General features: G+C 42.5%; 1 protein-coding gene and 1 long non-coding RNA gene across 2 annotated transcripts in view; one reads left to right on the top strand and one right to left on the bottom strand.

The window, feature by feature from the left end:
• ANKH (ANKH inorganic pyrophosphate transport regulator) overlaps window positions 1-14,476 on the bottom strand; it is a 165,136-nt gene extending 150,660 nt beyond the window's left edge. Inside the window, exon 1 of the mRNA XM_047767888.1 lies at window positions 13,989-14,476. Within this exon, the coding sequence (XP_047623844.1) occupies window positions 13,989-14,084 (96 nt within the window). The 5' untranslated portion in view covers window positions 14,085-14,476. The remainder of the gene's footprint in view (window positions 1-13,988) is intronic.
• Window positions 14,477-14,651: 175 nt separating this feature from the next.
• Window positions 14,652-25,300, top strand: LOC125120113 (uncharacterized). Its single transcript, XR_007133248.1, has 3 exons — window positions 14,652-14,760; window positions 21,434-21,523; window positions 25,140-25,300. It is a non-coding gene; the product is annotated as an uncharacterized LOC125120113 (long non-coding RNA).
• Window positions 25,301-25,544: the final 244 nt, after the last annotated feature.

Here is a 25,544-nt window from a genome sequence, read left to right as displayed (position 1 = left end):
GAGGTTGCAGGTTTGATCCCTGGTCTCACTTGGTGGGTTAAAGGATCTGGTATTGCCATGAGCTGTGTTGTAGGTCGCAGACATGGCTCTGATCAGGTGTTGCTGTGGCTGTGGCATGGGCCGGCAGCCGCAGCTCCGATTCAAACCCTGGCTTGGGAACTTCCATATGCTACAGGTTTAGCCCTAAGAAGAGAAAAATAAATAAATAGAAATTAAAGAAAAAAAACCAAGTCACTCCTTTTCCTCCCTGTGCTGATGCCTAATTGAAAATGGAGTATATATTTGGTCCAAAAAGTGATTACTGAAAAGAATAAAAGTCTTGAAACAGTTTTAAAGTATTACATTATGAAAAACTGAATTGACTTTTCAGCATTAAAAAAAAGTGCTTTTAATAAAAGAAATTATTTGAAGGAGTTTAGTACCATGCGGCTTCAAGTGAATTAGAATGCAGTTTCCGGAGTTCCCATAGTGGCACAGTGGCTAACAAATGAGACTAGGAACCATGAGGTTGTGGGTTCGATCCCTGGCCTTGCTCAGTGGGTTAAGGGTCCGGTGTTGCCATGAGCTGTGGTGTAGGTTGCAGACGCGGCTCGGATCTTACGTTGCTGTGACTCCAGCATAGGCCGGCAACTACAGCTCCGATTAGGCCCCTAGCCTGGGAACCTCCATATGCCGCGGGTATGGTCCTAGAAAAGGAAAAAAAAAAGGCAAAAAAAAGACCAAAAAAAAAAAAAAGGATGGAGTTTCTGGTGGCAGAAGTCACTGGACAGTAAAAGAGCCTCAAGGGAGGAATGCCCACTGTGGGCTAGGGCCCAGGACACATTAACCTGGTGCCTGTAGGGTGCCCTGGGCACCTTTCTGCAGGACTGTGGTGTCACACAGAGCAGAAGCCTTGAAGAGGTGCATGTGTCCAAAAGTATTTCTAGTATTAATTTAAAGAAGTAATCAGAGGTGTACAAAGATTTCTGAACACAAAGGTTTCAGAGCATTATTTATAAAGGAATGAAACAGAAAAAACTGAGTATCTAGGAGTTCCCATTGTGGCTCAGCGATTAACGAACTGACTAGCATCCTTGAGGACATGGGTTCGATCCTGGCCTCGCTCAGTGGGTTGCGGATCTGGTGTTGCTGTGAGCTGTGATGTAGGTCGCAGACTTGGCTCGTATCCCACATTGCTCTGGCTGTGGTGCAGTCGGCAGCTTTGATTCGACCCCTAGCCTGGGAACCTCCATATGCTGTAGGTGTGGCCCTAAAAAGACAAAAAAAAAGAAAGAAATAACCGAACATCTAGCCATAGAGCAGTAGTTAAGTAAATTACTGTGTATCTGTGTGAAAAAATGCCATTAATCAGCACATTTCAAATGAATACTTAAAAATCAAGGGAAACTGCCTGGGATGTAAAATGGAAAGAGGTTACAGTTTTGTTTTAAAATAGATGGATGGATAGAAAAGAGATGAGAAAGACACACACTAAAATAATAAACAGCATTATCTCTAGGCAGTGGGCTTGCAGATGATTCTCATTTTCTTCTTGGTATTTTATTTTCCTTCTTTAAACAATGACTATAACTAGAATAAAATTAATAAGTATTATTTTTCCTTAAAAAAAGAGATCCTCTTCAAAAGCCACTGGCTCTCCAGGGAGCTTATGAAATTAATGAAAAATTTTAAAATTCTGATAAAATACACATAACATAAAATTTACCATTTTAAGCATTTCAAGTGTATAGTTCATGGGAATTCAGCATATTCACAGTATTGTGCAACCATCACCACCAGCCCCCACCCCAGAACTTCGTCATCCTAAACTGAAACTCTGCACCCATTAAACACTAACTCCCATTCCTGTCTCCCCTAAACCCAGGTAACTGCTATTCCGCTTTCTGTCTCTGTGACTTGGACTATTTTAGGTACTGCATGCAAGTAAAAGCATACTTGCACAGACACAAAAGTGTGTCCTTTTCTGTTTGGCTGAAATAACTTAGCATAACGTCCTCAAGGTTCATCTATGTTGTAGCACACATCATAATTTCATTCCCTTTTTTAAAGGCTGAATAGTCCATTGTATGAAGGTACCACATTTTGTTTTATGACGCTAGCTTTCTAAGCAAACTGATTTTTTTTAGCATATCTGAATATCAAAATGATGAGCGGTTCACAAAACTAAAGGATGTATATCAACTGAAGGATTAAAAATATCAAATAGGAGTTCCTGCTGTGGTGCAGTGGGTTAAGCATCCGACTGCAGTGGCCTGGGTTGCTGCAGAGGTGCGGGTTCCATCCCTGGCCTGACACAGCGGGTTAAAGGATACAACGTTGCTTCAGCTGTGGTGTAGGTTGCAGCTGTGGCTCAGATTCGACCCCTGACCCAGGAACTTCCACATGTTGCGAGGTTACAAGACAAAACAAAAACCAAAAAACAAAAAACACAACACCAAATAATCCCCAAACAACAAATAGTACAAAATGAGGGAAAAGTTATTTTACGCAGAGAGGCAAACTCTCCACTGGCCTTAAATCCACTAAAATCCACAATATTGGGCATATTTTGTAATAGGAAAGAGGAACAGCACTATACAGTGCACGAACAATGCGTGGCCTCAAGCTCAGTTATCTAGGACAAGAGGCGTGTGTGTCCTTTTGTCTGAGCAATTAAAAAGACTTGCCACAGCACCCAGAACAGCAGTGGCCTCTGGGGGAGGGGCACCAGAAACCTGGGCTGCTGGAAACACTCTTATCTCTTGACTGGGGTGTGGATAGTACACGGGTGTCCACTTGCCATTTGTCAAAACTTTTGGATCTGTTCATGCACCATCTGTGCACCTCACTGTATGCCATTGATACTTTGATCTTTAAAAAGGAAAGAAAAAGAGGTTCACCAGCCTCCTCCCCTGAAAGAAGACACACTCAGCCTAAAAAAAAAATAAGAGAAAATAAGAATTTTAGAAACACAGAAGGGGTTCTGCAGCTCAGCCACTGAGGCTCACTGCCACCAACTGCTGAGGCCCTTCAGTGGGTCTCTTGTCCCCAAAACCAAGTCCAAGTTCCTTGCTGCGGAAACACTGTGACATCCTGGAAGTCGGGTAAATAGTTGGGCTAACTACTGACAATGCCAGGGAAGCTGCCCAGGTTTGGTAAGCAGCCTGGTAGGTGTGAGGCCCGGGTGGTGTTGACACCTAAAGGTGTGACCCGGTGTGGGAGGAGATAGGGAACGCCCTGACCTCATCTGGGGCTCCAGGGGAGGCTACACAGCATTGGAAAAGGGAGGTGGTGAGAAGCAGAACTCATCCTAAGAAAAAACAAGATCTCTGGGAGGGCTCCAGGGAACCACAGCTGAATGTGAGTCTGGAGCAATGGTAGGGACCCTTCACTCCCTAATTGGGATCAAGCCGGCCTCAAGGGCTCTTTCCAGTTACTTCTGTATTAGACTTGGCCAGAATCAAGACGAGGTAAAAGTTTTTTGTTTTTGTTTTTGTCTTTTAGGCCGCAGGTGGCATATGGAGAGGTTCCCAAGCTAGGGGTCCCATGGGAGCTGTAGCCGCTGGCCTACACCACAGCCATAGCAGTGCCAGATCTGAGCCGAGGCTGCGACCTACTTCACAGCTCACGGCAACACCAGATCCTTAACCCACTGAGCGAGGCCAGGGATCAAACCCACGTCCTTAAGGATGCTAGTTGGGTTTGTTAACCACTGAGCCACAACAGGAACTCCAAGAGACAAGGTAAAAGTCACCCCCGTCTTACGCAGCCTGGTTATTTGTTACTCTCCTCTGTGCTGACCATCTTTATAAATGTCAAGTTTAGGCCACACATCGTGGGAGGCCGTTGTGTTCCAGCCACGGTTGAATTTCCTGCCAAACCATTTAAAGCACTCAGACAATCTCTTTTTTTCTTTTCTTGTAATCTCCTATTTTAGGTTTGCCACACTACCATTCCCCTCTATTAAAACGCATAATCCAGGGGCCAGCAGAGCTCTGGGGTTGTTTACAGATCAGCCTTCAAGAGCAAACAAACTTTCTTATCATCTTAAAGACTTCTTTGAAAACAACACAGCCATTCCTAAGCCAAAAGGCAAAAGAAAAGCTGACAGTTTACCACTCAAAAGTCTAGACTTGATGGTATATTTGTTTCTAAAAAATCTGAGTAGGGATCCTGGCAAGCTTATAGATGTGGACTCATTATCATTAGCCAAGACAACACCCTGGAGTGACCGGCTCTCATTGTGTAAATGCTTGTACTGGACCACGACCCTTGAAAGCTTCCTGACCCCAAATGGTCCTTCCTGTGCCTCTCACCAAATAAGCTATCTCTACTTCTTATACCCAGGGGAGATGATGGCCACAGAGTCAACTTTGGCCCCTTTTCACTCTTAGCTCAGTTTGCTCCCTAGAAAAAGGCTCGGTAACCTGCTGGTAAACATTCTGCCTTTCAGCCACTGAATTCCAATGGAGCTTCAACCTCACCTTTTTGGTCACCCTTGAAAGTTCCTATCCAGGGAGTCCCACTTTTTTTTTTTTTTTTTTAGAGCCAATCTTGGTGCATATGGAAGTTTCCGGGCCAGAGGTTGAATCGGAGCTGCATCTGCAACCTATGCCACAGCTCACAGCAACACTGGATCCTTAACCCACTCAGCGAGGCCAGGAATTGAACCACATCCCTATAGACACTATGTCAGGTCTTAACTCAATGACCCACAATGGGAGCTCTATAGGGAAGTCCGCTTTTGCTTTGAATTACCCTCCAGCCTGGAGTCACAGGGCCCCCCTGCCAGCCGCAGCCTCCATCCAGACGACTGAGGTGAGGAGGAACTGGCAGCGTGACATGGCACAGGAAGTGTGCTGGTAATGTGGGCCTGGAAATGTCTGGGATGGGGTGGGGGCCTCTCCACTCCTTGTGCTGGAAAAGGAGCCATACACACAGCCCCTCCCCCACCCTGAGCTTGGGGACAGAGATGTGGACCCAGGTTAGTAAGAGGAACACCTGTTCATACCAACAAACCCATCTGCACACAAGTGACCCCGTAACAGTGCCAGGCGTCCAACTCATGAAAAGCCTTGCCAAACCTGTGACACCAGAACCCCATAAAAAATGTAAAAGCTGGCTAGGACTCATCAGCTTAGACCAAAATGTACTCTCTCTACTAGAAACGAAGGGACCATGTGGCATTTCCTGGACTAGATGTACAGGCTGCTTTCTGATAACTCATTATCTAGGGGAATAAATACCACATTTGCCCTGACAAATAACCGAGTTATTTCCCTTTCCGAGATGGATGTGGAAAACATCTCTGGCATGGAGAAGCAACCATATAGAACCAGTAAGCTGTGATGCAGAAGTCTTCAGCTGACTGAGATAACTGGAGTCCTTATCATTTTTAAGTTCATTTGGTCTCAGCATCATGAGATGCTTGTTTGTTGGCAGAGCAGCTAAATGATCCTCTAACCATGGAAATACCAACAATAAAACAAACCAGAAACAAACAAACAAAAAACCCCAGGATCTGAAGGGCTTGATATAAAGTCTGCTAATTGGCCTACCCTGTGACACTACTTTCATCCTTGCAGACAGGTGCTGCCCACTTTGTTGACAGCAGTGTGCAGAGAACAAGGCAGGGGTGACAACCTCTGGGTGAGAACTACCTCTATATCCACTGTTTCATTAACCATGACCACAGACTCACCAAGATGCTACAACGAATGAGCACCTTGCTGGGTGTCATCACAAACTACACTGTACAATGAGGCATTCCGCTCTGTGATGCTCTGACTGCAAATGTGTGTCATGTGTGTTTTCTCAACCAGGACCTAATCTGAGAGCCCGGGCTGTGTCAAATCTGGCAACACCTCTCGTTCAAAGGTCACATTCCCGACACTGGAGAATCTCACTAGAACAGAAACAAAATTAGGGCAGGGCAGAAGAGCTAGGGTCACAAGGTATATATGCTTTTTTTCTCTTTTTCTTTCTTTTTTTTTTTTTAACAAAGGAAAGCCTCCCAAATGATTCATTCTTCAATTTTTTTTTCAGGGACTTGTAATAAATTATAGTTTCAGGGCCCAAAGAAGAGCCAAAGTAGAAAGTTAAAAGAGCAACTATTCAGGAGTTCCCGTTTTGGCACAGTGGAAACAAATCTCACTAGTAACCATGAGGTTGCAGGTTAGGTCCCTGGCCTTGCTCAGTGGGTTAAGGATCTGGCATTGCCGTGAGCTATGATGTAGGTTGCAAATGGAGCTTGGATCCTGTGCTGCTGTGGCTGTGGCATAGGCTGGCAGCTATAGCTCTGATTCAACCCCTAGCCTGGGAACCTCCATATGCTGCAAGTGCAGCCCTAAAAATAAAAAAAAAAGCAACTATTCAACATGTACTAGCTATTTTTATTAATTATTATCTTATTATTTTGATTTTATTGGTCAGTGCCAAACTCTTTGTTAAATATTTTTTGTTGTTGTCGTCTTTTTAGGGCTGCACTACGGCATATGGAGGTTTCCATGCTAGGGGTTGAATCAGAGCTGTAGCCACCAGCCTACGCCACAGCCACAGCAATGCCAGATCCGAGCCATGTCTGCAACCTACACCACAGCTCACGGCAACACCAGATCCTTAACCCACTGAGCAAGGCCAGGGATTGAACCTGTGTGTTCTCATGATAACAGTCAGATTTGTTTCTGCTAAGCCACCATGGGAACTCCTTGTTAAGTATTTTTAATATCACCTGTCAGTGAGTGTTGCTCATAAGCCACCAAAAAAAAAAAAAAAAAGTTCATTGCGTTTTGCACAAATATTTATCTAATAAGGTCAAGAAACGTGCAACATAGATTTGCAGCAAAAATAATCTTGTACTAAAAAAAGGAAAAAAACCTGTGGTTTGCATTTTAAAGGATAAACCTCAGTTATCAAGACAATGCACTCACAGAGGTAGCTCATATCCAGATAATGCTACATAAAATAAGGTTTTCTGTACTTCTATGGCATCTCTGCAACAACTAATAAAGTCTCAGGTGTCAAAAAATACCAGACTGATTTTTTTAAATGTCGACATGACCCAAGTCACTCTGGTATGAGTTTAACAAAGTTTATTTATTCCAACTCGCATAAGACATTAAAAGAATGACTTTCCACCGTGACCTCTTGCCTTCCCATCCCAACATAATCTGCTCATTGCCCCAGATCAAACAAAGAAGAGAAAAAAGACATGGAAACCAATTATTGCCCACTAATATAAATCTGGGCTTGTCACTTCAACAAAGTAAGATGGTACCATGAACAGTATTACTTGGTACACTTTTTAAACTGCTGCTGAAGAAGGTGATGTATTACTAGAAAGAGACTTAGATATGGTTTTGATGTATGAAGTATTTGATTAGTTTTTGAAGGAGATGTTTGGGAAGAAAAGTATTCTGACAAAGTAGTAGATTGGTCATCAAACCATCTCAATAAATAAAGGAGTAAAGAAGCAAACCACAGGATTACACCTTTGTGGCTCTGGAAATAATCTCCTTATCTAAGTGCAGTCAAAGAGAGGTACTTTAAATGCATATGTACATCTCAAGGAAACCAGGAAACAACAGAGCAGTGAGTATCATTTGGACTAAGGAGGTCACTGAGTCCTTGACTAACTATGGCCTGCCAGTGACCTCATTTTCTATGTATGAATGAGAAACTGAAATAGGCATCAAATTAAGTCAGGCTTAAAGCCCAAGGCAGTCAGAGGAAACATATTATCTACCGACAGCTCAAAGGTGCTCACTGAAACATTGCGTGGCCACGAACAGATAACCTCAGCATTTCAAGGACAGGAGAATATACAGTAAAAGGAATTACCACATGTTCATACAATCACATGACACTGCTAGTTAAAAATCACAATACTGGGGACCTGCTGTGCAACACAGGGAACTCTACCCAATATTCTGTGATAATTCTGTGGGAAAAGAATCTGAAAGAGAATGGATGTGTGTGTATGTGTCACCGAATCACTCTGTTGTACAGCACAAATTATCACAACATAGTCAACTATACTTCAGTAAAACTTTAAAATAAAAAAAAAAGAAAAAGAATCACACTTATATACACCTTTTTTTTTTTTTTGGATTTTTAGGGCTGCACCTGAGGCATATGGAGGTTCCCAGGCTAGGGGCAGAATCAGAGCTACAGCTCCTGGCCTACACCACAGCCACAGCAATGCCAGATCCGAGCCATGTCTGCGACCTACACCACAGCTCACAGCAATGTCAGATCCTTAACCCAATACCTCATGGTTTCTAGTCAGATTCATTTCCCATGTGCCATGACTGGAACTCCTCCAAAAAATCACACTCATCTACTTTTAAATGACATGAGAAAAATGCCTCTGAGTTCTGTGAAATGTGTGTGTATGTATGTGTGCGTATCACTTTAAATTACATTAAAAAAAAAAATTGGCAGGAGATACCCAAATGTTAACAGGGTTTTTGCTTCAGAGTAGAATTAGAGATATTTTTACTTTTCCCCTCCTTTTGAAAATATGTAACCAAACTTTCAACAGCATATGCTACTTTAATAATTAGGATAAAATGTTGTTTTGAGATTTATTCCATTCATATTGAATAGATGGGGGTGGGGAGTCTCCTGCCTACAGTTACTCAGAAACTTAGCCTGGGATCCACTTTTCTGTATGTGAGTACTTTGGAAAGTGGAATATGTGACGGACCTGTTTGCTATTACTCAGTGCAAGCTCTGCCTAGGAGGGCCTCTTCCATCACTTAGTGACCTTGGGTGAAGAGTCCCTGCCCAGGAGTGGCCAGTGCCATGATAACATTCACTTTTTAAAAATTCCTGTACTTCCTGGTCTAACAGAGACCTTTTTTAAAGGCAGTGGTGGGGTGCATATCTCTACTTAGCAGACAGGAGAACATTTATTAAGCTACGGTTTCTGGGCTTCTCTTTTTTTTCCATTTGTGATGTTAGTAATTTGAGACCCCCTTATACCATAGGCTGGGTTTCTTAAGTTAGAAAGGGGGGGCTGGGGAAATACAAAACATTTCTATTACTCATCTCACTGTAGTCATTGTAACAATCCATATGCAAAACTCTTCCTTCAGAGATAAATACCCTGAATCTTTGAATTATCCTATTGGACCCAACCAAATTCAGTGATTCACTCAGGGCCATCTGAAATATCTCAAGTTGTCACTTGAGTGTCAAAGAGTAGGCTACCTGCCACTGAGCAGAACACATTTCTTCTTAAGTGAGAACGACTTCAACTTTTTCTGTTTCAAGTCTTCATAGCAAAGCTGTCCTTAACATTTCATGTGTCACTAGGTACCTTTAAAAAAAAAATCACCGATTTATTATATATAATTTGGTGAACTTGGCTTTTAAGGAATTCAGGGACTTTGTACCAAGTTTAATTGAATTAATTTAATTTAATTTAAATTTTTTAGGGCCACACCCGAGGCATATGGAGGTTTCTGGGCTAGTGGTCAAATCAGAGCTGCAGCTGCCAGCCTATACCACAGCCACAGCAACGCCAGATCTGAGCCGTGTCTGTGACCACAGCTCACGGTAATACCGGATCCTTAACCCACTGAGGCCAGGGATCAAACCTGCATCCTCATGGATATTAGTTAGATTTGTATCCGCTGAGACACAATGGGAACTCCCCAAATTTAATTTTAAATAGAATAACAATCCTCTGAATATGATGAGATCAAATGGACATCTGCAGACACTCTGGAAGAAATACACTGTTCAGAATCTATCTCAGCATCTTCCATCTCTCCTTAGCAAGCTGTAAGGCTTTAACTGACTTCTAAATAATTTGATTGTCAAGTATCAGTTGTTTCTTATCTTTTTCCCTCCCTTTTAACCAAAGGCTATGCCAACCTTGTCAAAATAAGATAGTGTTCATTTAATTAATTATCTGGATAATTTCGCCTATTGGTCACAGCCTCCCTTTCCTAAGAGGCTTCATTATGATTGTCTTATATCAGCTGAGTCATTAAAATGCAACACATGACAGTCAAGATTAAGTTTAAAGCAAGGCTGGGACTCAGAAAAGCCAGAACTTCTAAATTTCTAAGAATTCCGGGGTGGATCTCAGTGAGTAAGCAGAGAGCAGAATGGCTACGGGCCAGGCGGACATGGTTTGAACCCCAGCTCTGCCCTGCACTGCCTGTGAACTTGGACAAGGGTCTTAACAGGCCTTGGCCTCTTATTCTTTCTTCATATATAACATGTGCTGAGATGTCACAAGCACACACTGAGTGCTCAATGAATGAGAGCAATGAATACTTTTGATTCTCAACTGTAAAAACAGAGATAAAACAATATTTGCATATAGTGCAAATATCATAAAGTGTTCTACACAACTAAAGGGTTCTACAAACATTATTTTAGTTTCTGCAATAAGGGATGCATTCTCATTTTTTTCTTAGTTGCCTATGCTTAACATTAAAAAGCACGTCACAGGAGAACCCACTGTGGCACAGTGGAAAGAAATCCGACTAGTATCCATGAGGAAACGGGTTCAATCTCTGGCCTCCCTCAGTGGGTCAGGGATCTAGCATTGCCATGAGCTGTGGTATGGGTCGCAGATGCTTGGATTCTGTCTGTCTGTGGCTGTGGTGTAGGCTAGCAGCTGCAGCTCTGAATGGACCTTTAACCCAGGAACTTCCATATGCTACAGGTGCGGCCCTAAAAAGCAAAAATAAATAAATAAATAAATAAATAAATAGCATGCCATTCTATTCCATACAGCTTTTTTTTCCAGTCTAGAATTCTAGAATTCATAACATGCCCCCACCCCCAAATTACTACCACCACCAAAACTGAAATAGAGTTTGTTAGAAACGCTAAGTTTGTTAGAAACCATAATATTTGGTTTCTTTTTCTGGCTAAGCTATGTAACATTACAGCCTGCACATAACAGATCATGTTCACGGAAAACAGTAGAAGGTTCTGGATGGATTGTTATGGGTTTACAGGCTTCTTCATGGCTTCCCCTAACCCCAAAACTAATAGCTCCAAGTTAATTAACGTGTAATTCCTTTACAGAGTCACATGTGCTGATTATTCAAAATTCAGTGGTATTTAGTATATAACTGGATTTGTATTTCAAAAGTTCTGTCCACATTTTCTACGGAAACCACAAAGTGAGATGTCTATAATCACACACACACAAAAAAAACCCTCATTGAAGAAACATTAAATTGATTTCATTATCCTTTGGTTCTTGACAACTCGGAGACTTGAAAGCTAATGAGATGTTCTACTTTTTAATTTTGGATTTATCATCTCAAAAACTTGTGAACTAAAGGACTGTTTTGACCTCTGGGCTCCCATGTCACTAGCCTTGTTTAGGATTACTAAATGACTGAAGTACAACTCATTGTCCACTCACAACAAGGTGTAATTCATGTGTCTCATCTGAAAGAAGGATGGTGGTGACCTTCATGTGTCTATCTGTCTAAAACTTGACAAAACTTCATGTCAATGGCTGCATACTTTCAGAAATCTAATGCAGACCCACTTTTGCAAATAGGTTTGTTTTTTTCCTCCTCTTTATTGTGCCTCAAAGCAGTTAGGGTGAAATACTCTTTCATTCCTTACTCACCTATGACCAGATCACTTTTTAGCTTGCACTGTAATTCTTTCCCTCCAGCTTAACAGCATGAAAAAATAAGTTCCATTCTTTTTACCCTGCACCATTTTGCACACTTACCATGATGATGGAAGGCAGAGCAAGGTTTTGGAAACACAACCATTCCTTCCCTCCTCTCTCCACCCTTAACTCTGATAAAATATCTCCACCACCAGGCAGCCTATAACCTCATGCCTATACCTGCGCTTAAGGGATAAGAACTGCCAAGGACACTTGCTGATAAAACTTGCTTCTGTGCAAACAAGACAACTCTTCTAGAGCTTTGCTTACATCACCTATGATAAGGAGGTTAGTGACATTTCAAGGATGAGTTTGAATTATTAGACCCACTAGGACAGACCACCTGTACGGTTGTCTCTTATGTCAAGCCCCCCTTTTGTGATCTTGGGGAGACCCTTTTCCTTACACTAAAATCAAAACCTTAGTTATATCAGCCATGTATAAAATCAAGGCAAATGTGAAGCAATACCATGGTTTTCTTCAGGCCCTTCATTACTATTTTTTTTCCTTTTCTTTTTAGAGCCACACACCTGCGGCATATGGAAGGCCAGGGGTCGAATTGGAGCTGCAGCTGCTGGCCTACACCACAGCCATAGCAAGGCCAGATCCAGTCACCTCTGTGACCTACACCACAGCTCACAGCAACACCAGGTCTTTTAACCCACTGAGTGAGGCCAGGGGTTGAACCCAAATCCTCATGGATACTAGTTGGGTTTGTAACCTGCTGAGCCACAATGGGAACTCCAGGCCCTTTAATTATGACAAAGAATATTCATTCTTCCAGTTATCACTTTATTACACCACACCCACACCCACACCCACACTACAGTTCAGAGAGAAGCGATCAGGTGAGCAGCCTAGGCTTTCTGACAACCTTTGGGGCAGCTCCAAGAAGATAAGTCTTAAAATAGCGAAAGGTTGAGGTGAACACGCAGCACTTGACTCATCTAAAATATGCAATGTAATAAATTCATGTCTAAAAACCTTTCCAAAGATTAGAGGAAATGCCCAGAGCCACCAGTTAATTATGAAAGAAGGGAAGGTGTGTGTGTTGGGGCGTAGGGGGTTGGGGGCCAGGTAGTAGCAGAGAAGCCTTGGGGGACCTGGTCAGGTGCTGGCAGAGCAAAGTGGCAACAGAAAAAAATAACATTTTATCAAAGGGAATTAGTTGGCTTACTAGCTAGTCAAAGGTCTCTAGAGGCTACGCTACATTATGAACACTTGCTGGCTATAAAATTCGAAGTAAAAAGTAGCTTACAAAGTGGGTTAAGTATTAAGGTGCTTAAACCATCACAATCAATCAAAAGTTCTGAGCTGCAAAGAGACAAATGTAAGCAGATATTCAGCAAAAGGAGGAGTCAAATGAACTCCCCTTGGAAAAAACTGTTTGGTTTTTTGAAACTAAAGGTGCATCAGAATAGGTGCCTTTTCTACCTCAAACATCCTTTGAGGTTTCTTGACTTAAAGGAAAAGAAATAGGGTAGGACAACAGCAGGAGCTGCCCAGGGCCAGTCATACACCTGCCCATCAAGGTGACAGGCTGCTGCACCTTCCCCCCAATCCTCTTCTGGGTCTTAAAAACACAACTGCATCCCGCTGGAGGCCTGCGAAAACGGTCCCCACCGGCAAAGTGCAGAGTACCAAAGCCCCGCTGCTGGAGAGTCTGCAGAGCTGGATTTGCAATGACGCCACATGAAGAGAAATGGGGGAAAACATGAAAAAGAAACAAGGATGAGAAAGCAACAAACACAAATGTGCTCCCCTTCTTTAAGGGGGTGGGGGCAGCGGAAAGAAACCCTAAACTAGAGATGGTCAATGGTCGGTTTATCAGGACACGCTTGGGACACCTCTAATCCATACGTAAGCTTTTTTAAAAATTAGAAGTACCTGGGAAATCACACAGATACATTCTAATATAAAAATCTCCCCATCATCACCATCACCACAAGCCCGGGATAAACAAAACCCCAGCACTCGAGCTATCAGAAACTATATTTTACTTACAAGCCAGAGGTTTACATAATCACAAATTACATAATACTCCTCCTGTGCACTAAAACCACTTCTATAGGTGAAGCTCCAAACCCTCCAGTCTTCTAACATTTTCCAGAGAGCGCTGGAAAAGTCTGCTGAATAATTGGGGGGAGGGGGGAATGGAATGCTGGAAAGTCATTCCTGACAAGCTGTAAACCCAAGCAAATGTTCCAGGATAAAAAGAGACTCGGAGCAGGTGACTCTCCTCTGCCCCCATCCCCGGGCGTCTAAGGCCAGGGCAGAGGGAGCAGAGCGCAGGGTGCGGGGCGCTGGGCGGCGCTGCCCGGGCCGGGCGAGGGGCGCGGCCGGGGTTTACCTGCTCCCCGAAGTCGATGGCTATGTTGGTGATGCCTAGGGGCACCAGGAACCGGATCAGGGGCCAGTAGTGCGTGAGCGCCGGGAATTTCACCATAGTCCCCGCCGTGGGCTGACCCCACACACATCTGCCGCCGCAAGGGGACTCTGCCGGGAGGCGCGGGCCGAAAAGGCCGGGCGGGGGCGCGGGCGGACGGAGGCCGGGTCGGTGGGGCCTCGGTGCGGCGGCGGCGGCTCCTCTTTGTAGCTGCGGCGCCCTCTCCAAGCGCGGCTGCTCTAGCAGGAGATCCGCAAGCTCAAGTCCATCCCTGCTGCCCTCCCACACAACAAAGATCTGCCAGGAAAAAAAAGAGGAGGGACGGCAGCGGCGGCGGCGGCGGCGGCAGCAGAAGGTTCTGCTGACAGCGGCTCCATTATAAGCGCTCTGGGGCCCGGAAATAAATAACCGCGCGCACGAGGCGCCGCCACCGCCGCCGCCGCCGCCGCCGCCGCGGTGCGGAGGAAATCAGGGGCGGGCGTGGAGGCGCGGACACCGCGGGCGGCCTCGGGGGAGGGGGGGCGGGAGGGCGGCGGGCTTGGGAAGGGGCCGGGCCGGGCCGGGCTCGGCGGGCGGCGCCCTCCTTCCCTCCGCCGCCGCCTGCGCTCGGCGCGGCCGCCGGGGGCGCTGCTCACGCACACGCCGCGGGCCTGTCGCCTCCGCGGCGTCCTGGATGCAACTCGCCGCGGCGCCCCTGCCTTTGGAGGAGCAGCGGCGCGAGGCTGCTGGGGATGCGGTGTGTGTGGGGGGCGCCGCGGGGGTGGCGGAGGGGGTGCCCAGGGGCGGGCGCCCCCGGTGATCGGGAGGCTCTGGGGGCCTCCCGAGTTCCCGCGGTCGGGCCTTGCCGCCGGAGCCCCACGGGGCCGGGAACTGGGGTCCCCGCGCTGTCCTGGGTAGGGCCAGGACGTGTGCAAAAGTGGCAGTCAGAGTAGGAGACGTGAGCGCGTATGCGCTAGGAGGGATCGGGGGGGTGGGTAGGGCCCGGGAGGGAGAGGGTTTGGCAAGCCCCCTTTCCCCTAGGGCGGGCCCCCGGCGGACCTCATCCCCAGGTGGCTGCCTTGAAGCGGGCGGGGACGTGCGGAGGAGGCCGCTCCCGGCCAGGAACCTGCTTTAGGCAGAGCTGGCGCCCTGAGAGTGATGAAGGCATCGCTCTGGGCAGGATCCAGAGACCGAGACAAGGAGCATCTCTCTCAGGGTGTCCGGGGGCGACGGTGACCCGCATTCTGGGGGCAGATGCGCGGAGAGTCGCAGGGACGATTCCCACAGGCGCCCAGGCTAGGCCTGCAGACCTTTGGGGATCGCAGACCTGCCTCCAGGCGAGTTTGCTGTGAGCTGAGATTCCTCTCCATGCACCACTATTATAACAACAAACTTGAAAAGTCTGTTTCTTTTAGATATAGAAGAAAAAGAAAGAAAAACCTGTTTTATAATGCTTGCCCCAGTGATTTCAGGGTAAATAATAACTGCGTTGAGTGTTTTACCTTAAACTTAAGAACAGTGCCAGCAGCAAAGTGCACGATGTGCCTAGAGCAGGTGACAAGGGGTTGAGGCCCTGGGAATGAAAAGTGCCTCAGGAGGGGAGGGATTGCAGCGAGATCTCTGTACCTTAAAGGAGGATAGAAGAAGGCCTCGTGTGCAGGTCTGGATTCATGGGTGTGTGACCTGTGCTCACACAAAGGCCCTGGCACTTAGGAGGAGCTGTGCCCATTTAATGCTCTGCCTCTTGAAATACATAGTTTTTGAAGGAGGGGTTGGCAAGTTCTGTAGCCTGTCCTGCTCATATTACCTCACACCTCTCCCCACTCCCGGCACATATACATCTTTCAAAGTACACTAGACATAATAAATTAATTTATTATTGGAAGTAATAAGGTAATTCTCCACCCAGAAATGAGCCTATCACCTCCTTCCCATTTAGCATTGTAAAGCTTGTGTTCATAGTGAGCTTGAGACCGCCACCTCCTGGGTGCAGGTATTTCCCCATTATTTGAAAGTATTAAATGTTTTCCATATTTTTTTGACCTTTCAAGCCATTTAAAATTCCAAACAGAACAAGGCCTTGAGAAATAGGAAGCTAATTTACCTTGTAGCTCTAATGTAACCTCAAATTATATCCCCTATAATTAAAATGATTCTGGTCATTTTTTATTGTGTTAGATCATATTATTTGACATTTCCCAGCAAAACAGGAAGTTCTTGTGTATAGGACTCTCCTCAATAGCAAGTTCCTGAAAGTTGTGTTTTAATATAGTTGGATGTTATTTTAAATATACCAAGAGAGGAGTTCCCACTGTGGCACAGCGAGTTAAGGATCCAGTGTTGCCACAGCTGTGGTGTTGGTCACAGCTGTGACTTGCATTTGATTCCTGGCCTGGGAACTTCTATATGCCATGGGTGCAGCCAGAAAAAAAAAAAAAAAATACACCCCCACCCCAAGAGAGCCTATTATTTAAAGAAACTCTCAGGGAAGCAGTCTTTGCTAAAGCAAATATCACCTTGTGGTTTATCCTTTCTGTACTCTTGCAGTTTTACTTAAAGCAATCTAATTACACTGACCTTTGTCTAGAATGTGGGGTTGATAAGGTTTTCAATCGATCCCCAGCAAGTCTCGTTTGCTTTGGTTGTTCCCTGGACAAGGACTGGCCACACTGCTTCTGCTAACTAATACAAATGCACACCTTTGGTCTGGAGAAGGAATGGTGAGAAAGTTCCAGTTGAATCAATGGAAGGTCATCATCCTTGTTTGAGTATTCTAAGTGTGCTTTTTTAAATAAGTGATTTAATAGTGTCATCTTTGATTATGGCTAAGGACACTTTATATTTGAAATGGCTTTGCATTTCAATCACACTATGGCTATGTAGAACTGAATGGAACAATTAATTACTTTTTTTTCTGTCGAAGAGTCAGAGATCAGATAGATTTCAAAGGGAGTGTTTGGCCTCTCTCTCTCCCTCTCTTTCTCCCCCTATCCTTTTTTTTTTTTTTTTGTCTTTTGTCTTTTTGTTGTTGTTGTTGTTGCTATTTCTTGGGCCGCTCCAGCGGCATATGGAGGTTCCCAGGCTAGGGGTCTAATCGGAGCTGTAGCCACCGGCCTACGCCAGAGCCACAGCAACGCGGGATCCTAGTCGCGTCTGCGACCTACGCCACAGCTCACGGCAACGCCGGATCGTTAACCCACTGAGCAGGGGCAGGGACCGAACCCACAACCTCATGGTTCCTAGTTGGATTCGTTAACCACTGCGCCACGACGGGAACTTCCCCCTATCCTTTTTAACTTAGGATTTGTTTGAAAAGATAACTCCAGAATACAAGTGGTAATAATGAATATGAAGCTTTCTAGATTACCCAGAATCCAAGAGGAGATCACAAAATCCTTCAAGTTAGATTCAGAGAGTATTATCTTTCATAGGGTATAGCTTTACTTTCAATATACAAAGTTTTTCATTGATATTCAATTGCTTTTGGCCAAAGATCATGACAGGATTTATAGGCTCTATATTCAAGAGTGTACGAAAAAATTATGAGCATATAGGAAAAAATGCTGGAAGAAAATATCCTTGACAGTTTACAGGGGTTACTTTCACCTGCATAGCGTTATTACTCTTATACTTTTCAGTATTTAACACGATGGTATATATAAGTTTATAAATAGAAAAAAAAATTTAAATATTTACAAAACTGCCTTAGAAGTCCAAGTTAGAATTGGTCTCAGAGCATGGAAAAAGTTACTCTTCCCAAAACAATTTCATAAATGAAAAAAAAAAAACTATTATTTTGATGCCTAAAACTAGTAACACCAATTTTGAAGAAGCTAGTGTGAAAAGAGAAGCTAAAAGTTACATACATGTCTGATTTACTTTTCTTCTGTAATTGATTGTAGAGGAATATGTTCAAATTACACCTGAGAAACATCTGGCCCAAAGGACAGAATAAAAGATCATGTTTAACATCATTTAATTTCAGAAGTTCCCGTTAAGGCTCAGCTGGTTAAGAACCTGACATAGTGTCTGTAAGGATGCAGGCTCGATCTCTGGCCTTGCCCAGTGGGTTAAGGATCTGGCATTGCTGCAAGCTAGGGCATAGTTCGCAGATGCAGCTCCTGTTTGACTCCTGGCCCAGGAACTTCCATATGCCATACCTCGGCCATAAAAAAAGAAAAAAAAAAAAAAAAAGCTTAAAAACAAACAAAAAAAAAGACCATCCAATTCTAGGAGTTCCCTTGTGGCACAGTAGGTTAAGGATTGGCATTGTCTGGTTTTGAAATAATCAATAAGCTGTCCAAAATCGAGTAGACCATATATAAATTCAAGCCTTGTGGTTCTATTCCTGGGCCTAGCACACTGTTAGTACATGCTCATTGTGAATGAGCTGGGGGTGGGGGGAGTTTCTGATTCTAGACTATTTAGTGTCTTATTTAATGAAGTCATGATTTCTGCCCATATCCAAGCTTCCAGAGAACTAAACGAGAAGTTGTTTCCTTCCCTAAACTGCAAATTTTACTTTTGCCATCTCTGTGTCATTCCAGACCAAAGCCTAGTTAAAATTTTCCTGGACTAAAAGTCAAAAGCAATTTTTGTACTCTAAGCATATCCCAACAGTTGGAGGTAGGAGGTGAGTTGCATGGATAAATTATCTGAAATCGAATCGAATATTTTGCTATAGATGAGCAAGAATTAGATAAATTCTCCCAAGAGTTATAGTTCTCACTTTTAATAACTTCTTAAAAAAATATATATATATGTAGTCTTTTTAGGACCGCTCTCGAAGCATATGGAAGTTCCCAGGCTAGGGGTCCAATGAGAGCTGCAGCTACTGGCCTACACCACAGCCACAGCAATGCCAGATCTGAGCCGTGTCTGTGAAAGTCAGGTGGTGGTAATGATGATGGTGTTTTGAGAGGCATGAGAGGAATCATCCTTAACCCACTGCATCTGCTCACGGCAATGCTGGATCCTTAACCCACTGCATCTGCTAACTATACCCTAGCTTGCAGCAATGTCAGGGATTGAACCAGCGTCCTCATGGATACTAGTCAGATTCATTACTGCTGAGCCACAATGGGAAATCCAATTATATTTTTAGAAGGACCACACAGATGCTTCGAAATGTGCTTTATTGAAGGATGGGGACTAGTTCTATATAGTAATATGGAGTGATCTGCAGAATATTTTGATAAGTGAAAAAAGCAAGGTGCCAAATTGTGAAATGGTTGGCTATTTGAGGAGCAAAAAAGGGAGAGAAAATATGAATGTGCCTGTGTGTGTCTGTGTATTTGCCTGTATTTGTGAAAAGACACACTGGAAATACAAACAAAAATTATTCAAATGTTTATCTATGGGGGAAGAAGAGAGAGACCAGGATGGAATAGGGATGGAAAAAGAATTTCTCTGAATGGAACTTATTGTCTAGTTTTGGCTTTGGAAACATTTATGGGTTTTCCATGTTGAAACATAAAAGTAAATAAAGAAAATAATTATCGATGGCAGACATACAAATCTAATCTGTGTTTTTTCCTTGTTTACTCTATTATTCTGAGAAGAGGATTTGAGGCAGATTTCATCAGACTTATACATTTTATGAATTTTGATTGATCTATCCTTGCTAAAGAATGAAACATTTGGGGAGCTCTTTGCCAGGTCATTTATGTAAGCTGATGGCGTTGTGTATTGGTAACTGTTGACTCACTCCTACATCTGAAAAGTGACCTAAAAAACAAAAGTACTTTTTGGGATGGATTCCTCTCATGCCTCTCAAAATACCATCATCATTACCACCACCTGACTTTCAGGTTTCTATAGGGATTCTTTATATAGGTGAGCAGTTGATGATTTGCGGGCTTATATTTGGCTCTTTATGCTAAAATGCACAAGGTAATTGTTTATGTAATGCATCCTGACTCTCCAAACCTTAGGTCTGGAAATTTTTTTTTTGTCTTTTGACGGCCCCATCTGTGGCATAAGGAAATTCCCAGGCTAAAGTTTGAATTGGAGCTACAGCTGCTGGACGACACCACAGCTCATGGCAATGCCAGATCCTTAACCCACTGAGCAAAGACATGAACCCGTGTCTTCATGGATCCTAGTCAGGTTCGTTATGGCTGAGCCACGACTAGGAACTCCGTGGAGTGAGATGGAAAACAGAACAGATGAAAATGTAGGTACTTTTCATTCCCTTTTTTTCCTCTTTCTCCAACTTCCAGTTTTGCTTTTTTAAAAAAAAATGACCAGAATATCAAAACGTCTGTAATTACAAACATACCTCACTGCTTTACTATGCTTCACAGATATTGCAAGGTTTTTGTTTGTTTGTGTTTTGTTTTCTTTTTACAATTGAAGATTTATGACAACCCTGTCTATGGGTGCCATTTTTTCCACAATATTTGCTCACTTCACATCTCTGTGTCACATTTTGGTAATTCTGCCAATATTTCAGACTTTTTCATTATTATTATATTTGTTATAGTGATCTGTGATCAGTGGTCTTTGATGTTACCACTACAAATAGCTGAAGACTCATATTATTGTTAGCATTTTTGGCAATAAAGTATTTTTATTTTTATTTTTTTATTTTATTTTTTGTCTTTTTGCCTTTTCTAGCGCCGCTCTCGTGGCATATAGAGGTTCCCAGGCTAGGGGCCGAATCGAAGCTATAGCCGCAGGCCTACACCAGAAGCATAGGGATCGAACCACGTCTGCAACCTACACCACAGCTCACGGCAACGCCGGATCCTTAACCCACTGAGCCAGGCCAGGGACCAAACCCGAAACCTCATGGTTCCTAGTGGGATTCGTTAACCACTGCACCACGACGGGAACTACAATAAAAGTATTTTTAAATTAAGGTAAATACTGTTTTTTAGACATAATGCTATTGTGTGCTTAATAGACTACAGTGTAGTGTAAAGAAAACCTTTATATGCCTTGGAAACCAAAAAATATGTGTGACTTGCTTTGTTGAAACACTCACTTTATAGTGATGGCCTAAAACTGAACCTGAAATATCGCCAAGGTATGCCTGTAAATACATATAATAAAACTTAAATTTTTATTCTTGCTACCTACTCAAGGTCTATTTACTTTTAAAATACCCTGTGTTTTACAAAGATATTCTGTGCAATTCTAGCTCACTTTAATGATTTCTCCTCTGTTTTATGTTTTGACGATCAGAATGGGAGCTATATTAGTCTCTTTTTCTAGTTTATAAATCTGATGTTGACCAAAAAATATTAAATTTCTTGAGGTTAGGAACTATTTAAAATATTATTCCATCTCTTTTCACCCTCTTACTTCTCACTTCCACCCCAGAACAATAATAGACACTACACAGTAGGTTTCGAATTGAGTTTTCCATAAGTGTTTTTGTGTTTAACCTCCAGGTTGACAAGTGTATTGTTCTTTCTGTTATACAGTTAATACTGACTGGAAGTCCTTAGCATTTGGGTGGTATAAATAGAAATCGGATTTTCCAGCTTCTCAGACTTTACCATCCAAGAGAAGAGGTAGGCAAACCATGCTTCTTTTAATTTTTACTGCATTTTAATCAAATCGATTTTCCCTTTTCAGCATTACTAATTAGGTTAGAGTAGGTATTAATTGATCAATTAATCAGACAAATAGCACAGAGTCATCTTCACATTAAGTATATAGCTTACCCCTCAATTCTTGTATCTCCACCAGAGCATTTTTATCCTTAAAAATGTTCCTGATTTCAAAATGGTATCCTGCTACTTTTTATATGATTTTGCTTGTGACTCAGTAAATTGACTGGTTGGACAAGGTGTTAATAAACCAATGTCATTTTAATCTCAGTATAGATCAGTTAACTTTGTTTTTAACTCACTCGGCAGCCTCTTTGGAGGATCTATTGTGTGCATAGTGCAAGATGCTGGTTATATAGCATTGAACAAAGCAAACGTGATCCCCCTAAGGCTGGGAGCAATGCAAGCTATGCGCTCTAACTCATGTTCACCACCCCAGAGGACGTAAGCTAATGCACTCAGGCAAGTGAAAGAAATAAAAGGCATACACATTGGAAAGAAAAAAAAATCATTTTTCATTCACAGAAGATGAGCCAGTTTATGTAGACAATCCCAGAGATTCTACAAGGAAGTGGCCAGAAACAATGTGTGTGCTTAGCAAGGTCACGGAACACAAAGTCAATATACTATAATCATCAATTGTAATCATGTATACTAGCAGTGAAGAATTGGAAATAGAAATAAAAAATCTGTCATTTACAGTGGTGTTAAAACCCATGAAATACTTAGGCATAGATCTAACAAAACATTGAGAGCTTCTGTGCTGAAAACTACAAAAGATTAGGAGTTCGGAGATGACCTAAATACATGGCGAGGTGTGATGTGTTGATGGCTCAGAAACCTGAAGATTATTAAGGTGTCAATTCTCCCCTAATTGGCCTACAGAATAAACAGAATCTCAATCAGAATCCTTTGGAAAAAGAAGAAGCACAAGACAGAGGATAGCCAAAACAACTTTTTTTTTGTCTTTTTGTCTTTTTAGGGTCACACCCACGGCATATGGAGGTTCCTAGGCTAGGGGTCGAATTAGAGCTTTAGCCACTGGCCTACACCAGAGCCACAGCAACACAGGATCTGAGCTGTGTCTGCGACCCACACCACAGCTCACGGCAACGCCAGATCCTTAACCAACTTAGCGAGGCCAGGGATCGAACCTGCATCATCATGGATGCTAGTTGGGTTCACTGACTGCTGAGCCATGACAGGAACTCCATAGCCAAAACAACGTTGAAAAAGAAGACCAAAACTAGAAGAGTCATTCTATCTGATTTCAAGACTTACTATAAAGCTACCATATCATCTTAGATGAAATACACACACAAACCAACGAAATAGAATGAAGAGTCAGAAACAGGCCCTCACACATATGGTCAATTGATTTTCCACCAAAAAATACCAAGGCAATTAAATGGAGAAAGAGTAATATTTTCAACAATTGATGCTGGGTCAGTTGGACATCTACCGGCAAAGCAGTGACCTGTGAGTCATACTTCACGTTATATGTACAGATTAGCTAAAAATAGATTACAGATTAAAGTAATAACTACAAGACTTCTAGACAAAGATGTAGGAGAGAATCTTTGTGACCTTGGGTTAGGTCAAAATTTCTTAGATACACACCAAAAGCACAAACTATATGCAAAAATCTTCCTAAATTGGACTTCACAATTTAAAACTTCTCTTTGAAAGCTATGGTAAGAAAATTAAAAATGCTAGCCACAGATTAGGAAAACAATATTTACAAAACATATAAAGGACTTGTATCCAGAATGAATTAATACACACACACACACACATGCATGCACACGCACACACACACATATATACAAACTTTCAAACCAAATGATAGAAATTTATATAACCCAATAAACAATGGGCAAAAAAATTTGAAAAGCTACCTCACCAAAGAAGATGCAAGGAAGGCAAATAAACACATGAAAACACTCTCAACCTCATGAGTCATTAGAGGAATGCACATTAAAACCGCTTGTTGCCTGTAAGAATGGCTAAAATTAAAAACAAACAAATGAAACAAAAAAATGCCTAATGTTACCAAGTGCTGGTGAGGACAAAGAGCAAATGGGACTGTTATACATGGCTGGTGGGAATGCAAAATGGTACAACCACTTTGGAAAATAATTTGAAGGTCCCTTGTAAACTTAAATATACACTTAGCAAAACAAGTCAACGATCCCACTCCTAGGTATTTACCCCAGAGAAATGAAAGTGTATGTCCAGAAAAAGACCTTCACATGAATGGTCACAGCAGCTTTATTCATAATTACCAACAACTGGGAACAACTTAAATGACCATCAGGCGTTCCCGTCGTGGCTCAGTGGTTAACGAATTCAACTAGGAACCATGAGGTTGCAGGTTCTATCCCTAGCCTTGCTCAGTGGGTTAAGGATCCACTTAACTGTGAGCTGTGGTATAAATTGCAGATGGGGCTCGGATCCCGAGTTGCTGTGGCTGTGGCGTAGGCTGGTGGCAACAGCTCCGATTAGACCCCTAGCCTGGGAACCTCCATATGCCTCGGGTGCAGCCTTAGAAAAGACAAAAAACAAAACAAAACAAAACAAAACAAAACAAAAAAACAAAACAAACAAACCCCCCCCCAAAAAAACCCCCAAAAAACCCCACCAAAACCATCAACTGGTGAATGAATAAACAAATTGTGATATATCCATATATGGAATAGTATTCAGCAATTCAAAGAACAAACCACAGATATGTGCCATAATATGGATGAATCCCAAAGGCTTTATCAGAAGCAAAAGAAGCCAGAGTCTGTATGATACTACTGATATGACATTATGGAAAACACAAAATTGTAGGGGCAAAAATCAGACCAGTGTCACCAGTGTCTGGGGAGCTGAAAGGACTGACCACAAGGTGGTATAAGGGAACTTTTGAGGGAGATGGAATTGTTTTATATTTTGACTATAGTTGTGGTGATGTAACTCAGAACTGTCCACCTAAAAAGGGGGAATTTTTTTTATATAAATTATGTCTTGATAAACCTACTTTAAGTATACATGAACATTAAAATGAAACATAATCCCTTTCTTGAGCAGCTATTAAACAATAATATATATACAATAAACAAGTAAATATGCAATTGTGTACTACATTCAACAATAGCTGGCCATCTCATATTATAAAGAAGAGCTGGATAAGGAAATTTACAAACTTATGTTCAAATATCAAATTGATCCAGTTAATTTGCTTTAGTATTTGGTACCAAGTCTTCTATTGTCTGTAATACTAATAATAGCTAAATTACGATCTTTCTATATGCCAGATACCACACTATGTTCTTTACATACCTCATCTTATTTAATCTTCTAAGTCTTCCTATAAATGCTCTGCTCTTACCCCCTTGTTTTTATGCAATGGAAGCATAAACACAAAATTCAGCCAATTGTTTAAGGTCTCACAACAAATAAGCAGCAAGGTTTGTACTCAACCCAGATATGCATGACTTAAAAGAAATTGATCCCCACGCTGGGGCCTTTTAAATGTTCTATGCTTAAAATTTTTTAATTAATTAATTAATATTCTATGCTTACAATGCAGACTCTCAGCCCTTGCTCAGATCCTGGGATTCAGAATGAAGAATAGAGGTAGGGCTGGAGGCTGCATTTCCACAGCATCCCATGAGATTCTGCATATCTCCTGATTCAGATCATCTCTCCTAGTCTGGAGTCTGAAGTAGTCTGGAGTTAATAGAGTTTCGAGGATCCTTTTTTTTTTTTTTTCTTTTTAAATTAAATTAAATTAAATTAAAATTAATTTTTTTCTGGTCTATATTTCAACTTTATTTTTTTAATACTTAATGAATGTTATTACATTTATAGGTGTACAACAGTTATCACAACCAAATTTTATAGCATGTCCACCCCAAACCCTCAGTGCATCCCTCCACCCCCCAACCTGTCTCATTTGGAAACCATAAGTTTTGCAAATTCTGTGAGTCAGTAT

The sequence above is a fragment of the Phacochoerus africanus genome, chromosome 1 (assembly GCF_016906955.1).
Source record: "Phacochoerus africanus isolate WHEZ1 chromosome 1, ROS_Pafr_v1, whole genome shotgun sequence".
NCBI lineage: Eukaryota > Metazoa > Chordata > Mammalia > Artiodactyla > Suidae > Phacochoerus > Phacochoerus africanus.
The sequence above is the reverse complement of the archived record's forward strand: the minus strand, read 5'-3'. Positions and strand labels throughout refer to the sequence as shown.